Source organism: Glandiceps talaboti, chromosome 4, assembly GCF_964340395.1.
Source record: "Glandiceps talaboti chromosome 4, keGlaTala1.1, whole genome shotgun sequence".
NCBI lineage: Eukaryota > Metazoa > Hemichordata > Enteropneusta > Spengelidae > Glandiceps > Glandiceps talaboti.
Window position 1 is genome coordinate 19,652,276 of NC_135552.1, and position 17,900 is coordinate 19,670,175.

The 17,900-nt window shown below is 36.1% G+C and overlaps 1 protein-coding gene across 1 annotated transcript in view; it reads left to right on the forward strand.

The window, feature by feature from the left end:
• Positions 1-17,900, forward strand: part of LOC144434281 (MAM and LDL-receptor class A domain-containing protein 1-like) — a 63,651-nt gene that overhangs the window by 14,047 nt on the left and 31,704 nt on the right. The window contains exons 17-40 of the mRNA XM_078122734.1: positions 382-466; positions 1,138-1,362; positions 1,874-2,133; positions 2,521-2,608; positions 3,128-3,301; positions 3,866-4,029; positions 4,906-5,239; positions 5,755-6,017; positions 6,650-6,734; positions 7,258-7,338; positions 8,117-8,263; positions 8,694-8,956; positions 9,164-9,255; positions 10,083-10,240; positions 10,493-10,843; positions 11,285-11,425; positions 11,781-12,043; positions 12,532-12,691; positions 13,096-13,239; positions 13,552-14,058; positions 14,645-14,910; positions 15,843-16,071; positions 16,942-17,198; positions 17,601-17,736. Of these exons, the coding sequence (XP_077978860.1) occupies positions 382-466; positions 1,138-1,362; positions 1,874-2,133; positions 2,521-2,608; positions 3,128-3,301; positions 3,866-4,029; positions 4,906-5,239; positions 5,755-6,017; positions 6,650-6,734; positions 7,258-7,338; positions 8,117-8,263; positions 8,694-8,956; positions 9,164-9,255; positions 10,083-10,240; positions 10,493-10,843; positions 11,285-11,425; positions 11,781-12,043; positions 12,532-12,691; positions 13,096-13,239; positions 13,552-14,058; positions 14,645-14,910; positions 15,843-16,071; positions 16,942-17,198; positions 17,601-17,736 (4,873 nt within the window). The remainder of the gene's footprint in view (positions 1-381; positions 467-1,137; positions 1,363-1,873; positions 2,134-2,520; positions 2,609-3,127; positions 3,302-3,865; positions 4,030-4,905; positions 5,240-5,754; positions 6,018-6,649; positions 6,735-7,257; positions 7,339-8,116; positions 8,264-8,693; positions 8,957-9,163; positions 9,256-10,082; positions 10,241-10,492; positions 10,844-11,284; positions 11,426-11,780; positions 12,044-12,531; positions 12,692-13,095; positions 13,240-13,551; positions 14,059-14,644; positions 14,911-15,842; positions 16,072-16,941; positions 17,199-17,600; positions 17,737-17,900) is intronic.

Here is a 17,900-nt window from a genome sequence, read left to right on the forward strand (position 1 = left end):
CAAACTGAAGTGACCCTAGTTACTTACATGTAAATAGAAGAATTTTAACAATTAGTTTGTAATTGGTTTAAAATGCTCTTGAAACTTGATCATTTGCCTATTAATAAAATGAGAAGTCTTGGCCTTTGAACATTTTTCTGGATAATTTTGCATATTGTAGACAAACGTGTTTGCTTTTACTCATACCAAGAGAATCCCCTCTATGCTCATACTGTCCTCACATTAGTAGACAGACTGTAATTTGATCTATTTAGTATTATATAATTAGTTGTATAAATTTTGAATGCACTGCTTTCAAAACTGTCATGTTCATGGCGGTGTGTACAACATTTGTATGGTGTGAATGTTATATATTCTTGTTTTGTGATTGACTCCTGGTAGATTGTATTTAGCTACACAAGGGATGGATCAAGTAAAGGAGATGCAGCAATTGATGATATAGCCTTCACTGGTGGATCTTGTACAGGTAAGTCAGCAATCTGACAGCATTCATTCATTTATGGAGACTGGTTATTGCTATAAAGTTTTGCTGTCAAAAAATTTGCTGATATGTGAGCAAGGTCCTCTTTTGAAATGAAAATGAAATGGTTTGACTTTTGGCAGATAAAATATTTCATGTGTAAACTATGATGTTTATAAGGCAGCATGCTTAGTAGTAGTAGTAGTTCCAAACTCAGAGCCTGAATAATTTACCTAGTATATTTTGGCTAAGTCACTCAGCCTTCTTCAGCAGTTATTGTATGTCCAGTGTATGTATGCTGTTCAGAGGATGTAACTCTCTTGAAGGAGACACCTTGAAATTTCCACACTTCCACACTTGTATGTAGTATGTCATTTTTATTGGCAGCAACTCCATTCTGTAACTTTTGGCCTTATTTCTCAGTGAACACATACATGATCAATCTGATCAGTCTTACATTGACGATCATAAGTGCAACTAGATCTCTCTCTCAAGGGTCTCTCTGCAGTCCTCCTGGACTCTCCTGGACTTACTCAAAATTGATATTTCTGACACAGTCATGAATATCATTCATACCCAAACCTCAGCTTGTCACTGGCATACAATATGTACATTGTGAACGCTGCAATGATTATAGACAAATCAACCACATATATTTTTCCTTGTCAATATTTCAGTGCTTCCTGATGATGCACTTCCAACTGGTCTACCAACTACTCCATCAGTTACAACACCTGCACCCCCTACAAATCCACCTATTCCGATTGGTCCAGATAACTGTGACTTTGAATCAGGGACATGTGATTGGTCACAGGTTGCAACCGATGATTTTGATTGGACAAGATGGACAGGTGAAACAGGAAGTGCTGGTACAGGACCAAGTGCAGATCATACCACAGGATGTGAGTGTCAACATCATACAATGAAAATCATAAGACATTAAACAAAATGTCATCTGGTTCAACAAAAATCTTACTAACATTGCTACATTTTACCATCTTGCTGGACAAATATCTCTGTTGGCAAATTTTTGTTGGGCTAGATGTTAAAATGTAGAAGTGTTGTGTACATTGTAGTAAGATTTTTGTCGCACCAGATGTGTTGTTTCAGGTTTCATGGTTTTAATGGAAGTGCTACATTTTATTGTCTTGCTCAACCGAAATATCCCTGTTGGTAAGATTTTTGTTGAACCAGACGATAGATTGTAGCACTGTTGATAAGATTTTTCTTAAGCCAGACAATGTTTTGTGTTAGGTCCCATGATTTCAAATGTTAAAGATCAGTGACATCAGTCCTTGATTTGAATAGTTGTACACACATTTGTCAAATAGTAAAAGTTACTAATCAGTAACGAGCATAAAAACCTTGTTGACAGAATTACTATGTAATGTGTTGTTTTATCTTGCGTTCTAGCTGGCTATTACATGTACATGGAAGCAACTGGTAGTTTGGTGGGTGATAAAGCCCAGCTGATCAGCACACCAGTTATTTCAAGCCAAGACACGTGTTTTCATTTCTGGTATCATATGTATGGCTCTCATATGGGAACCCTGAATGTGTATGTTACAAGTAATATAACAGCTTTAGGAAGTCCATTGTGGACTAGAACTGGTATGCAGGGTAATGTGTGGAGATACACAGCTTTTACTGTCTCCACAAGAGATCAGTTTCAGGTAGGATGTAATTCAACTATAGTTATCTTCGTCTCTCAAAAATAATTGTTTTGCGTGGGAATTGTATGTTTTCTATTTGGATGAAAGATAATGAAATAGATTTGTTGCAGTATTGGTAAATTTATGCTATGATCAGCACACAAAAGTCTGTGCTCCTAAACTATGATTGTGTATGAATTTTTAAGAAGAAATAGCTTGAAAACAGTTTGCATCATTATTCTGTTATATGTGTAATGTACTCTGTGCCACTTTTAAGTTTGAGCTCCTCATGAAAAGTGAAGTTTATCACTAATGACAATCATGTAAGTCACAATTTCTACAGTGATAGTGAAAGTGATAGTGATAGTGTCAGAAAAAAACAGTATTTATTTTCTTATTTATCTGTAGATTGTATTTGAAGCCATTGTTGGTGAATCTTATGGAAGTGATATTGCCATTGATGATGTCATGTTGGATTTTGGTGTCTGTCCTCAAGGTAAGTAAGGTGTCATCTTTTCTGGTATTTTTGGGGGGTAGATTTGAACCAGAAAGAGTATTTTAATAGAGCTATCTGTGGTTGGTTTCTGTATGCCATACATTTTTTATGTAAAGGGGCATAATCTGTATTTATCATGGTTCTTAGTTGTTAGTTGTTTCAGAGATATCACTACATTATACCAAGTACTAAAACATGATGAATCATGCCTAGTGCCTGATGATTGGTAGATTCTCGTAAGGTGTTGAGATAAAAAATATTTATGACTTAAAATTGTTTAGCTACTAAAAGTGACAGTCTTGGGTGCCAAACCTCATTGTCCATACTCAAGCAGCCATATCCAATTTTGATTGTATGGCCTTCCAAACAAGAGGCTACAGCGAGATCTAAATTAATACTGGTAGATCCAGGGATGTATCGGAAATAGAATTCACATTATTCTCATCATAACATTAATGAATAACCCAGCATACATATGAACAACAGTCTGACCCATGTTGTGATTTTCTATATACACAGTTACACCTAGTCCGGGAGCCCCTGTGGTAAACTGTAACTTTGAGAGCAGTTATGTTGCATGTGGCTACAGTCAGGAGTATGTGACTGACGATTTTGATTGGACAGAATCCTCAGGAAGTACTTCATCAACTGGCACTGGACCAAGTGTTGATCATACAACGGGTACAAGTACAGGTAAGGCATTCAAATGAAATTATGAAGCATTCAAATCAGTTTTGGCCTTCAAACAATATTGTAAGGCTTTCAATCACAAGCTTATAAATCATTCACATTCAACCCTAATGCATGTAAAATAAACTCTTAGCTAAGGGTATTCAACCAACTTGTGGCAGTCAAACAAAAATTGGGAGGCATTCAAAAAATATTGTAAGACATCCAAGCAAGCTGTAAGGCCATAAAGGTATAAAGACAAATATCGATTGCAAGGAAGCCTTAAAGTTTGTATCCTTCGCAGGTTATACACTTCCAAAAACATTTACAGCAAGTAACACTAAAGTAAAGCACTTTCTCTATGTGCTACACTCATTTATAGCATTCATAACAAGGGTAAAGCTATACTGTTTCAATTGGTTTATTTACAAGCCTAGCGTGTGGCCTTTCTAATGTGGTCAATTTAGCAAATAAAACAGTATACTTTTACACTTGATATGAATGAAACAATTGTGGTACATACAGAAAATGCTTTACTTTGGTGTTATGGGTTGAATGGTGTTATTTTTTTAAACTTTGAACACACAGGTATATATCTGTATATTGAAACATCACAACCTCGAGTGAGTGGTGATAATGCCATGCTATATACTGCCACCTACCCATACTACATAAATTCTACTGGAACCTGTGTACAGTTCTGGTACCACATGTATGGTTCTTCCATTGGTGATCTCAATGTCTACTCAAAGGTAAGCTAGTATAAACTAAAGCTTTACTTTACATCATAATTTGAGATGAATCAAACTGACAGACATTTCATTCTGACTGAAATTTTCATTGCATTAACGAATTTACGACACTAGTAACCCAGCCTTGACATTACTAAGATAGATGAAAACTAAATTCATTGTTCTTCAATGTGGTAGATTACACAAGTGGGTGACAGCTGTTCCTCTTTTGTTGTGTGATTGTAGTCACCCTGTGATCAACATCAGGGGTGAACAAATCATTTTGTGAACTGGTGGTCCCCAGACCAGTGCCTTAAAAAATCCAGTGGTCCTGCTGAAAGAATTAGTGGTCCCAGGTCCCGCTAATGTGAAACATTAAATCTTACTTATGAATCTGTACATTCAGATGACTTTTTAACATATTTATTAACAGTAAGGTACTGGTCCGACAGACCAGACAAGGTAAAATTTGTGTGGTCCGCCAAAAAAATTGTTAGTCCCAGGACCCAGGACCAGTGGATTTGTTCACCCCTGAACATAGTGTAAACATTCAAAGTCCCAAAACAGCGGCAAGTTCATTGAACTCTAAATAAACTAGTTTTCAGAGACGTCTCCCGACTGAACTGTTATTCAACCAACATCCATTCAGTAGCTTATCACTTGTTGTACCAACATGTTGTGACAATAGTTTTAGTTTATGTCTATCTTAGAAAACTGAAGGCTCAACTACCAGGGTAATAATATGACAAGTCATATGTAAAGTTTGACAAAGAATTTGAAAAGGAATCAGTGTTATGATATTTAAGAATTGTAATCTAAATTTAACTTGAAATTTGGTCATCTTTTTTGGTGGTAATTCATCACAACATTTGTTTTTTTCTTTTCTCACACTACTAGGTAAATAACCAAATGAGTAATGTCCTTTGGAATAGAAATGGGGATTTTGGTGACAGGTGGAACCTGGGTCTGGTCTCCGTAGCAACCACTGATAATTACCAAATAGTCTTTGAAGGTTTGACAGGATCAAATTCTTATGGTGATATTGCACTGGATGATGTATCGGTGAATGATGGATCATGTGGTGCACTTGGTGAATGTACCTTTGAAAAGGTTTCATGTACCTGGACTAATGTGCAGAGTACAGATGATTTTGATTGGATAGTTGGTAGTGGTAGTACAAGCACAAGTGGTACTGGGCCTTCCATTGATCACACAACTGGATCATCTGCAGGTAAAATATGATAGTTCATCCTTTTCTATGGGAGTGGGGGTCGATCGGACATGGGAGTGGGGTGGGGTATTTGTTTGTACACAAAAAAAGCACAAGTTGAGCAAAATTAATGTTATCACATAGAACATATACTCATGATACTATCCCTGTATTTTACAAAGTCAATCATACTCAGTAGTTTATCAGTGTGTTCTATATTATTTATCCAGAACAAATAGTCAGATATATAGCTAGTAATTTTCATGGCATGATGTATTAATACTTTATCTTTGTATTTTTTTTTAATGAACAAAATGCTTCATCTGCCCCTTGTTCATCAGAACTCAGTAATCACAGTGTGTCTGATATCATGAAATTTGACATTTTCATAACTTTAAAAAAAAAACAGCTTGAATTCCAAAATAGTTTTGGTGAATTGCATTGTTCCACATGTATATTGAGCCCATTATATGTCAATATTCCCCATTATTTGCATATTAAGTAAGATACATTTTGTCTACTTGATTCCATTCCAGGTAAATACTTATATGTTGAAGCGTCTAGTCCACGTAGACCAGGAGAAGTTGCTAGATTTACCAGTATTATCTTCGATGCCACCTCTTCATCTGGGCACTGTTTGATATTCTGGTATCATATGAATGGAGCAGACATAGGAACTCTTAGAGTACTAATCAAAGAACAGAATGGGTATGAACAGATTGTGTGGCAGTTATCTGGTGACTATGGGGATATATGGCTAGAAGGACAAGTTGGTATCACTACTAATGGATTCTATGAGGTTAGTTTTCATGTTTATTATTTGTCACATACATGTGTATATTAGTACTCTCTGGCAATTGATCCTTCAGTTTACAAAGATAGACACAAACTAAAACTATTGTTGCAATATGTTGATACAACAGTGATAAGCTATTGAATGGACATTGGTTTAATTATAGTCTTAGTAGGGAGGCATCACAGAGTTTAATTTACAGAGTTCAATGAACTGGCAGTTTAGCTGTTTCGGGACTTCCAATGTTTACACTATGTTGATCACAGGGTGAATACAGTCACACAACAGAGGAACTGCTATCGCCCACTTGTGTAATCTACCACATTAAAGAACAATAGATTTAGTTTGTGCCTATCTTACTACTTCATCACTTTTAGAGAGAAAATGTTTATGTTCTATATCCTGTATATTTGGAATGACAGGAAATAGTTCACATCTCTCTAGTTCAGTCAATCAAGGTAGCGCATTAAACATATTGACCAGAGGTGCAGTTTAAACTGCATACATTTTTATTTTTGTGTTTATTCAGGTCATGTCATAGTGTCTTTAAAAGCATGTACAAAATCATCATACATTTAAATATGCTCCTTATTCAATTATCCAAGTACACAATTTTAATTATTTGATTATCTCTACAGGTCTATTTTGAAGGCATTATTGGTAATGATTATTTAGGTGACATGTCATTGGATGATATCTCATTTACTAACTCTTACTGTGGAGGTAAGCAATCACAATCAGACTATCAACAGCTGATCAGAATCTCAATGTGTGTGATTCACAGTGTATGCAGTAAACAATATACGAGTCTGATAAGAGGTCTTATCTAGTGAAGGGAAATTCCTTTTTCCTCAATAAATTCCATTATGAATGTCTAACATGAAAGATAAGTTTTCAACTATATGACAACAGGCTGTTTTATGCTATGATATCTCCTGATAGCAGACACTATGACTTTTGTACTGTTTTTATCCAGTACTTAGAATAGTCCCAGTTGAGTATATTGGACAGAACCATTTTATTATGTTTAGTACCTAGGCCACAATATATGTAAGTACACAATATATGTTTGCTTAGTACCTAGGCCATGATGAAATAAATACACATCACATGTTTGGTAAACTTCTCCGGTGATGACACTTGCAAAATTGTTGACAGAAAAGGAAAATGGTCAATTTGTCTTGTACACATACATGTATCATTCACAAGTAACTGTAATATACATCGTTTTCCTCTCTCACTGCAGTTTCACCTATTGGAGCAACACCCACTTTAGTACCAACCCTGCCATCACCAGCAGCTACTACTGTGACGGGGCCAACTGTTGGTATGTCAATCATTATGTGACATTTTAAATACATTTTTTTTGGTACACAAAATGAAATTACTTGGTCAAAACACCAACATTTCAATAGCAAATTTTTTTTGAGTGAAATGAGGATTTCTTCTCATGAAATGAAAAGAGTGAGGTGTTAGAATTGACCTTATAACTTGACTTGTTAGTTTTTGAGTTCTGAATGGTCAGAATTACAGTGCTATTTTTTATGATCAAAATATGCATAGAATAATTATTACCATATGCAATTTTCACTGAAAGTAAGGTAGAATAGTAAAAGGTGATCAGATTTTCATCGAAGTTTAATACCTAATTCATTTATCAATGTAAGACATGAAATTGATAATACTAACAATTGAACAGTCTTTAAAAGTTAAAACTGACCAAATGATTTGAGGAAAGACTTTTTGTAAAGTATGGTACATTTATACATCACAGTCCCAGCAGTGTTTTCAATTGTATACTTGTAGTATTGTACAGAGTTGTAAAAAAAAAAAACCAGTATATGCAAGTAATTATGATAGAGTGGAGACACCGATACCTGATTGCTATACCAGAATATTACTCCATTTAGTTTTTCCTTTCACCCAGTAAATAACGTTTACATGCTTGAACTGGTCTACTTTTGCCCTTGGTGATTTCAGCTCATTTACTTTTAAAACTTAGAAAGAAAACTATCGAAGTTTAAGTTATAAACAAAGTTGTTGATTTTGCATATGACAGCTACTTTCTTAGTGGTGAATATTTGTTGAAATGTTATCTTTTTCAGTTCCCTTACCCTTTGATTGTGACTTTGAGAACGATACATGTGGCTGGACTCAGGGTACAAGTGATGATTTTGACTGGACAAGATCAAGTGGTGGAACTAGTTCTATAGACACTGGTCCTTCCTTTGATCATACAAAGGGAGATTCAAGTAAGTTGATAAATGTGTAATATTTTGTACAGTGGTGTGTGTTATATGAGTCATGAACACGATGATTTTGTGTTATGATATATTCTTGATACCCCTATGTAACAACTCTGTATTGTGAACATTGTGTCAGCAAACACTCTTTCATATCCCTCATACATACATTTTCAAAAGAGTACCAGTCCTGCTTTCCTGTAACAAATACTTTCTCATAATTATGACCATCATAAGCATAGTCTGACCAACATCACGGCCATAAACTTGACTAATACAACTGACATGCCCAATAGCGTCTTTCCTTTACCACTAATAACTAATACTGTGAATGACGATTGTGAGATATTGCATTTGTTGCCATGGTCACAATGTACCAATAATTCAACCTATGATTCACGTTATATTCAAATGTGATGTGACCACTTTTCTTCATCAGCTGGGTTTTACATGTTCATTGAGACATCAGCACCAAGAGTAGCAGGAGAAGTGTCCCATCTCTACAGTCCAGAAGTTGTCCCAGTCAGTGGCAGCAAATGTATGAAATTTTGGTATCACATGTATGGCCAACATGTAGATGCACTGCATGTATACGTTGAAACAGGACCCTCTCTGACAACTCCAGTATGGACCAAGACTGGAACACAGGGAGATATTTGGTTGGAGGGACAGATTGATATTACTACACTTAATAGATTCAAGGTAAAGAAATTGACATTACAACAGACTGTTATGTATGCTACATCATAGTCGATAATTCATTTCACACACCTACTATGGCTTTTGAGGTTAAGCAACTTATGAAGTAGACATTTTGTAGTTGTCAACAGCTAGTGCAGTTTTACATGTTGGAATGTTGGTCTTGTCATTACTACTTCAATTAATGAATTATGTTGTTGTCAATATCAGGTTGTGTTTGAAGGTGTAGTTGGACCCAGTTACCAAGGTGATGTTGCTATTGATGATGTGTCCATTATAGATGGTGACTGCCCACCAAGTAAGTGGCTGTGTATTTTATACCTTTACTTACTTCTTTCTAGCAGTGTTGTGTTATCTTTAATTTTCAACTTCAACAACAATGTATGAAAGAATAGTAGGATAACTGTACTTATATACAATGCATATGATGGGTGAATGGTTAGAGTGGTTGGCTAGGAATCTGCAGGTTGCAGGTTTGACCCCCTGTCGCTACCGTTTGTTTCTGAATGGCTAAAGTCCTTGGGCAAGATTTGAACCACAATTGTGCTCAGTCAACCCAGCTGTATAATTGGCGACCTGGTAGGTTAGAGTTTGCAATATGAATGCTTTAATCCTATTCGCTTAATATAGAGGCTGCAATGGATTGTATGCTCCCCAGGGAGTTGAGGAAGTAAAGTGCTGTTGTGTCACTATAGATCCGTGCCAAGGGGTAATAATTGTAAAGTGCTTTGAACACAGAGTGGGAAAGTGCTATATAAATATCAACATTATTATTAATCTGTATACATATATCTGATTCCTTTATGTGGTAATACACAAAATATATACCATGGAATTCAACAGATAGACACTGAACAATAACTGAGAAGGAAGTTACACTTGTCTTCAAGTCAGATTAGCAAAGTGATGCTGTACATATTATATTCCCCATTTTGCTGATTAGCCACTGTATTCTGGAATATTTTAATGATATATCAATTAAAAAGTGATATATGGATATAAAATTAGATCCCAAATACCTATGAGTGACATTTTATAATACACTTAATTTGTGAATGCTTTATACTTTAATTCTTTCTCACACCATCTGTTTTCTTTTCATTATAGTCGTAGTGACACCATCACCCAGTACACCACCATCATCACAGCTGTGTACATTTGAGAGTTCAACGATATGTAATTACACCCAAGACAACAGTGATACTTTTGATTGGACCTGGGACAATGCTGGTACACCATCATCTGCTACAGGGCCATCAGTAGATCATACCTATGGAACGACTGCAGGTGAGTTAAAGTCTTTCAATCAAATAAGATTGTAAACCGGTCTCAGCCTTTCAGAATTTTACAGTGTGTGAACTTGTTTGTCACTAATTGTGACACAAATGTAAAGTTATGTTTGCTAAGCACATCATGTATTCACTGTTTGCCTTTCTCTGGCTCTTCTCTCTTCATTCAAAGGAAGACAAGTTAGTATTTAATATTGACGTTACTCTTTTCATGAAATGAAATGATCTGAAATTGGCTCTATTTTTTCAGGTTACTATGTGTTCATTGAGGCATCACCTCCAAGGGTTGCCGGAGATGCTGCAAGACTAGAAACACCTGTCCAATCAGCTACTGGCAACTATTCCTGTGTAGAGTTCTGGTACCATATGTACGGTCTAAATATAGGAACTTTGAATATATACGTCAAAAAGAATGGACAGCTAGGTAATGCTGAGTGGACAGGATCTACAAGCCTTGGTGATCAATGGAATCTTGGGGAATTCACCTACTCAGCCGATTTACCTTATCAGATTGTCTTTGAAGGAGTTGTTGGTGCTAGTTACGATAGTGATATTGCCATCGATGATGTCTTGATAAAAGATACAGCTTGTTCACCACCAGGTAGGTAGAAATGGCCTATTACATATTGCGTACGTGACTTGGATCAATACTCGGATGTCTCATCCTGTTCCTCTTGTCAGTGTTTTTGATGTATATGGTGTGACTTAAATTTTCAACTTCTATTCCTCCTGTACCAATAAGCAGCCATTTCTCAGTGTTTTTTGTGTATGTGGTGTTTCTTCAAGTTTCAGCTTTTATTCCATAAATTTTCCATCGAAATTATAGAGCACGACCGTGCAACTTTGTGTGTAGCAAACGATGATGTCCTCATTTGCATAACATTTCATGCAGGTAAGCAATACGGTTTTCAGTATTGCACTGCAGTGAAAATACCACTACATTTAGTATGTATGGGCACAGATGCAAGTAACCTCTGGTACATAATTATGTAATGATACATATAATGTTAAATTTAATGTATTTTTGTATCATCTATCAAAGGGTCCTGTGACTTTGAGAGTGGTAAGTGTACATGGACTGAGGATCAAAGTAGTGATGACTTTGATTGGGTTAGACAGAGTGGTGCTACTTCCTCCTTAGACACAGGACCAAGCTATGATCATACATTGAGAACTTCTGCAGGTAAGTTGTTGATTATCCAGTCAGTTGCAAGGAAACTGTAATAAAATGATATTCAGGATTCAGTTTCTGTGACTGTATAATACCAATTTTGATAATGATGATATTAAATAAATAATGCTTTATTTCTCATAAATTGAAGACAAACCTGATTAGATGCAAACATTGCTTCTATCATGTTCATAGAGGAATATAAAAAAGATGGACAAATGAGGAACATCGAAATTTTAAATTGAAATAGAGATTTCCAAATAGTAGATTTTCATCTGATCAGTGCTAAGCAAACACAAAATTTATGCTGTTTTAAATATTTATATACATGGTTTTCTTACACCGTGACAAATTATTACTTTTTAAGGATATTATGTTTTCATTGAAACGTCCTCACCAAGAGTGATTGGAGAAGAAGCTCACTTTGTTAGTGAATACCTGGATGCATCACCTGTCTCTGGTACCTGTCTTCATTTCTGGTATCACATGTATGGAACCAGTGTTAACACCCTAAGAGTCATGGTCAGACCTGTCAGTGGTACAGATATGGTGATTTGGGAGTTGACTGGTGATAAGGGGGACCAATGGTTTGAAGGCCAGGCTAGGATTGATTCCACAGTTCAGTATCAGGTAAGAGTTCACTCAGTCTTAATTAAGATTAGTAACTGTTTCTTACTCAACATAATAATGGTAAAAAATCAGTCCTTAACAAAGTAATGAGTATGAAATGTACTTACTAATCATTATGACAAAGTTAACAAGAATGTCAAGTTGATCGACACAAGGGGGCGCTCTTCTATCTTAAGTACCAATTTTGAGTACTCCCCAAAATTGGACTCAAAATGAGAATTGTTTGAATCATATTTGTTATACACTCATTAGAATTATCAACAATTATGTGTCTTCACACAATCAAATTAAGAATAGTTTGAGTATGTCATCACTTAGAGACCATAACAATGCTCAGTCACATTTGAATTTACACTAAAAAAACAAGGGTGTATGGAATTGTATAACCAAGCTTTTGTCAAGACTAAGGTGTTGGTAAAATCTGTTTCCTTATCAGCAATGGTCACTGTTATCTTTTTAATGTATTTTTTTATTTGTTTTGTGTATAGGTTTTATTCATTGGTATTGTTGGCAGCAGCTACACAAGTGACATAGCTTTGGATGACATATCATTTGATACAGTAACCTGTCCAACATTGCCTAGTGATGCAGTACCCATTACAACTACAGTATTACCTAGTACACAACTTGTTCCTACAGTACCACCAGGTAAGTTATCATGACCTACACAACTTGCCACTACAATACCACCAGGTAAGGTATCCTGTCCAACACTTACTAGTTATGCAGTACCCATCACAACCACGGTGTTACCTACACAACTTGCCACTACAATACCACCAGGTAACGTGTCCTGTCCAATACTACATGTAACTAGTGATGCAGTACCAATTACAACTACATTTGACCACACAACATGCCACTACAATACAACCAGGTAAGGTGTAACCCTTTAATATGGAAATCAATCACAAGGCGCATGTGACTACAGTATTGTTTGTGTGTGTGTGTACACTTATATTTGTAGGCTTAAAGACCTCGCTTTCAGGAACCAAATTAACATATTCATTCATACAAAGGCCACTAACATCTATTTTTCTTCTTTTTTATAGCTGTAACAGGTTTTGACTGTGACTTTGAAACTGGAGCAAACTGCAGTTGGGTTCAAGCCACTGATGATGAATTTGATTGGACAAGATTGCAAGGATCCACCGGTAGTGTGGGTACAGGACCAGCCTTTGACCACACCACTGGCTGTGAGTATACATTGATGGTGCTGTCCAAGTAGAGTGTGTAGGGGCAGGATGGGTGGGAATTAGGGGTTGGGTTTAGTTGTGTCAATACTGAACCACCATTATTCTACCATGTCACAGCCAGTGTCTGAGTACTTTGATAGTGATGAATGAATGTGAGAGAGAGAGAGAGAGAGAGAGAGAGAGAGAGAGAGAGAGAGAGAGAGAGAGACAGACAGACAGACAGACAGACAGACAACACACACACACAGTTTTCTTATGCTTTAAATTGAAAACAGAAGAAAGATTTTAATCTACAATATCGTTGCCCAACAGCTGGTTTCTATATTTACATTGAGACAAGTTCTACAGTTGTGTACGACAAAGCTAGAGTTATCAGTCCATACATCTCTTCATCGGCGACAAGGTGTCTTCGATTCTGGTATCACATGTATGGTGCCAATGTTGGCAGTCTGAATGTATACTTCAAAATTAACAGTCAACAAGGTAATGCAATCTGGACCAGGAAGGGGACACAGGGAAACCAATGGATCGAAGGTCTTGTGACAATAACAGCTAATTCTGCTGAGTATGTAGTCTTTGAAGGTGTAGCAGGAACCAGCTTTGAAGGAGATATTGCATTAGATGATATAAGTCTTCAAAATGGTTTGTGTCCATCCAGTAGCACAACACCCCCATACAGAGATTGTAATTTTGAAGATAATACTTTGTGTGGTTGGACTCAGAGTGGAAACGATGATTTTGATTGGACTAGAGATAATGCTGGTACTCCTACTGCTAACACTGGACCAAGTGTTGATCATACATACAGAACTACTTCGGGTAGGAATTACTTTCTTTTTAATTTTAGATCAAATATTGAAATCAAAATGTAGTCTGGAGGTAAAATTGCTTTTCTCTCTCTGTCTCTCTCTCTCCCTTCCTGCCTCCCCCCTCCCCCCTTCCTCCCCCTCCCTCCCTCCCTCCCTCCCTCTCTCTCTCTCTCTCTCTCTCTCTCTCTCTCTCTCTCTCTCTCTCTCTCTCTCTCTCTCTCTCTCTCTCTCTCTCTCTCTCTCTCTCTCTCTCTCTCTCTCTCTCTCTCTCTCTCTCTCTCTCTCTCTCTCTCTCTCTCTCTCTCTCTCTCTCTCTCTCTCTCCACTCTGTAAATGTGGCTTTATAAACATTGTAACAGCTTTCTCTCTTCTGCTGTACTTTGAATTTTACAAAAAAAACCTGTACTATTCAAGTTAGATGGTAGGAAATAGAAATCCAAAGTTTAATGCAAGGTTTTAAGTTTTATGTATTATATATTACTATGTGTGTGTGTATTTTAAGGAAATTTAAACTGCAATAAGTTTTGTTTTGTCTTTTGTTTTTGTGTTGTTTTTGTTTGTTTTTAACATTCTTGTGTTGTTTTCCTTTGTTATAGGCCATTACATGTATTCAGATATGTCAGGTCCACAAGTGCAGGGTGATGTTGCTTTGTTGATTTCACCAACATATACCCCTCTATCAACAAGTCAGTGTTTTCACTTTTGGTATCATATGTATGGCTCTGACATGGGCAGCATGAATGTGTATGCCAAGTCACCAACCAGTGACCAACTGGGCCTGCCACTGTGGACAGTTTCTAATGATCAAGGGGATGTGTGGCAGTTTGCTAGAGTTGATGTAGATATGTCTTCTGACTTTCAGGTAAATTAGGCGATATGTTGTGTTCATAAATATTCTACTTCATTTGCATAATCTCATCCAATGTTTAGCAAGGTATTGTATTACTTCAACTTGACAAATGTGTATAAGAGAACTCCGTGACACCCAAGTGCTAATGTGGTATACTTATGGTATTTGCATGAATGCTTGTGGCCTTCTCTGCAGCTTTACTTTGAGATGCAAAGTGAGTGAAAGTGCGGCAGAACATAAATGCTTGATCATAGCACTTACTTACTATCCTTTTGCTCCCACGGTTGTGAAAGTATTTTGTATTGTGCACACCTTTTATAGTATATGCAGTATCATTTTTGTCAACTTGCTGGAGGAAATACCCACATGGCTCTAAACACACTTTAAGTAATTTGCCAGATAGCAAATACTATGAAATAATTAATTTGATTTTCAACTGGAAATTATTTGCACTCTTATCACTGGTTTTCGGCTAAAATACAATCTATTAAATGTACTTTTTATTCATAAATACCATGCATACCTTCCTAAATCAATGAAAATTAGTTCCAGGAAAAATAGTCATTTTTTTCTTTTCAGTGAAAATTGAATCCCTTGAAAATATAGTATTTGACAGTACTTCCTGCGAGGTACCCACTTAATATATAGCTATCAGTGTTTTATTTAAGGGCGGTAAGTAGGTAAAATCTACCGGGGTTCCCACATCATTTTACCGGGGTTCCCCACCTAAACTATGATACATTGCATGGGAAGCACTACCAGTTTTACCTCTTTCCCCCTTTCTGTTACCGGGGTTCCCAAACCTTAGCAAAAACACTGGCTATTCCCTCCATATATGATAAGTCATGTAATATCAATGAGCTTGATATTGTATTTTCTAACATTTTGAAATAGCACCTGTAATTCCTAAAAATTTTTGTGGTGTCCCATATTTTCTTGTTCAGGTTGTTATTGAGGGTGTGAAAGGCAGTGGTATTGAAGGAGACATAGCTATCGATGATGTCAATCTACAGACAACACCATGTCCTGAACCTGGTGAATGTGATTTTGAAATAGACAACTGTGATTGGACCAATCTACTAACAGATGATTTTGATTGGATAAGGCTATCAGGGTCAACAACTAGTACATCTACTGGACCTAGTGTAGATCACACAACAGGAACTGCTCAAGGTAAGAAATGTGACATGAAGCTTGCGGTTTTTTTAGAGTTCCTTGGACCTAGTGTAGAGCACAGAACAGGAACTGCTCAAGGAACTGCATTCATGCTAATGGACAACAACAAAAAAGAAAATAAATGTACATTTATTCATAGATTTTCTTCAGACTGACAAAATGTTTTGTTGATTATGGCAACAATTTTTGTCTTCCAAAATCATAGGATTTCCAGATTTGACACTGCATTTCATTTTAATTTTGAAATGTTTAGTCTGTTTGAAGATGACACTTAGCCAACTGATTAATTGTATGTAAATAATTTGAAACAGATAGATTAAAGATGGAGATTGTTCTGTATTAAATTCAGATATTGGCTGACCGTACAGTATATCAATTCAGTAAAAAAATAAAATGCAAGTATATAACATGGTTCAGTCAAATATACAAGAATGTAATGTAACTTACCAAGTCAAAGGGGGCATGATGGTATGTGAATTTGAGAAAATAACAATTAGTATTCTCAACAAAAGTTAGTTTTATCCATCAACAGAGTACTAAAATATCAGAGTCTTCCTGACCAATATTTTGACGACAGACAACCATCTTCATCTAGGAATGAGGCCATGAGCCCCTAGAAGGTCACGACCTCAATCAAAGATGGTGTAAGTGTTAGAACTGGATCCATCAGGTCTCGTAGCAATAGTAGGCTGTCAGTCATCGAAATATTGGAAGTTTTTGATATTTTATTGAACTGTTGATGGATATTAAATTTACTTTTATTGAGAATCTTACACAATGAATAAAATTATTTGAACAATAATTAATGTGTCCCGTGCATACATTGTGTACATCAGTTAAATTTAAACTATTAATTTTCTTTCAAAGGATACTACTTGTATGTTGAGACTTCAAGTCCAAGAATACCTGGTGAAGTTACGCAAGTTTCCAGTGAGTTGCTTAGTGCAACGTCATCAAATGGAAGATGTTTACACTTCTGGTATCACATGTATGGTGCAACAATTGGTACATTACGTGTCATGGTCCAAACTTCATCAGATAAAATTATTTGGGAATTGTCAGGAGATAATGGTGACTTTTGGAATGATGGACAAATTGCTGTTTATTCTGATGTCCAGTTTAGAGTAAGTCAATTTGGTCAAAATTATATTTGTTATAATTTATGCATGTTTTGCACACCTTTCTATTCTTGCTAAATATATTTAGGTTGAAATGATAAAAGTAAAGAGACTTGATACCAGTTTTATTAGTGTTTCATATTATCAATCATGCATGCCAGTGATATTTATACCAGTATAAAGTCACTATCAGTGATGATATATGTACAATTAAATTCAGTTTACAGTATAATTGTACTATGTCACTAAAATTACTCACCAGTGTAAGAAATGTGCGTGTGTTTATACATATCAGTGCATATACCTTTACTCATAGATTATGGTATTTACGAGTACAACTTTAGAGTTTGAAGTTTAATGACATCCTTCCCCATCCCTTCCCCTAACAACTTTTTTGTTCCATTTTAGATTATTTTTGAAGGTGTGGTAGGATCGAGTTTTACAGGTGATATTGCCATTGATGACATCAGTTTCACAGAAGGTTATTGTGCAGCTAAACCATCTTATGCCCACCCACCTACATCATCACCATCTACAATACCTAGTACATTGGGACCTGCTCCAACAAGAAGTAAGTTACCTTTGTCTAAAATGAAGCCTTTAAAAACTTATCAGAAAGTTGTGATTGAAATAACACATTTACTGCATCGAATTTGGTCAAAGATGTTTATCACCACAGCAGCTAACATATACTATACTGTATAATAT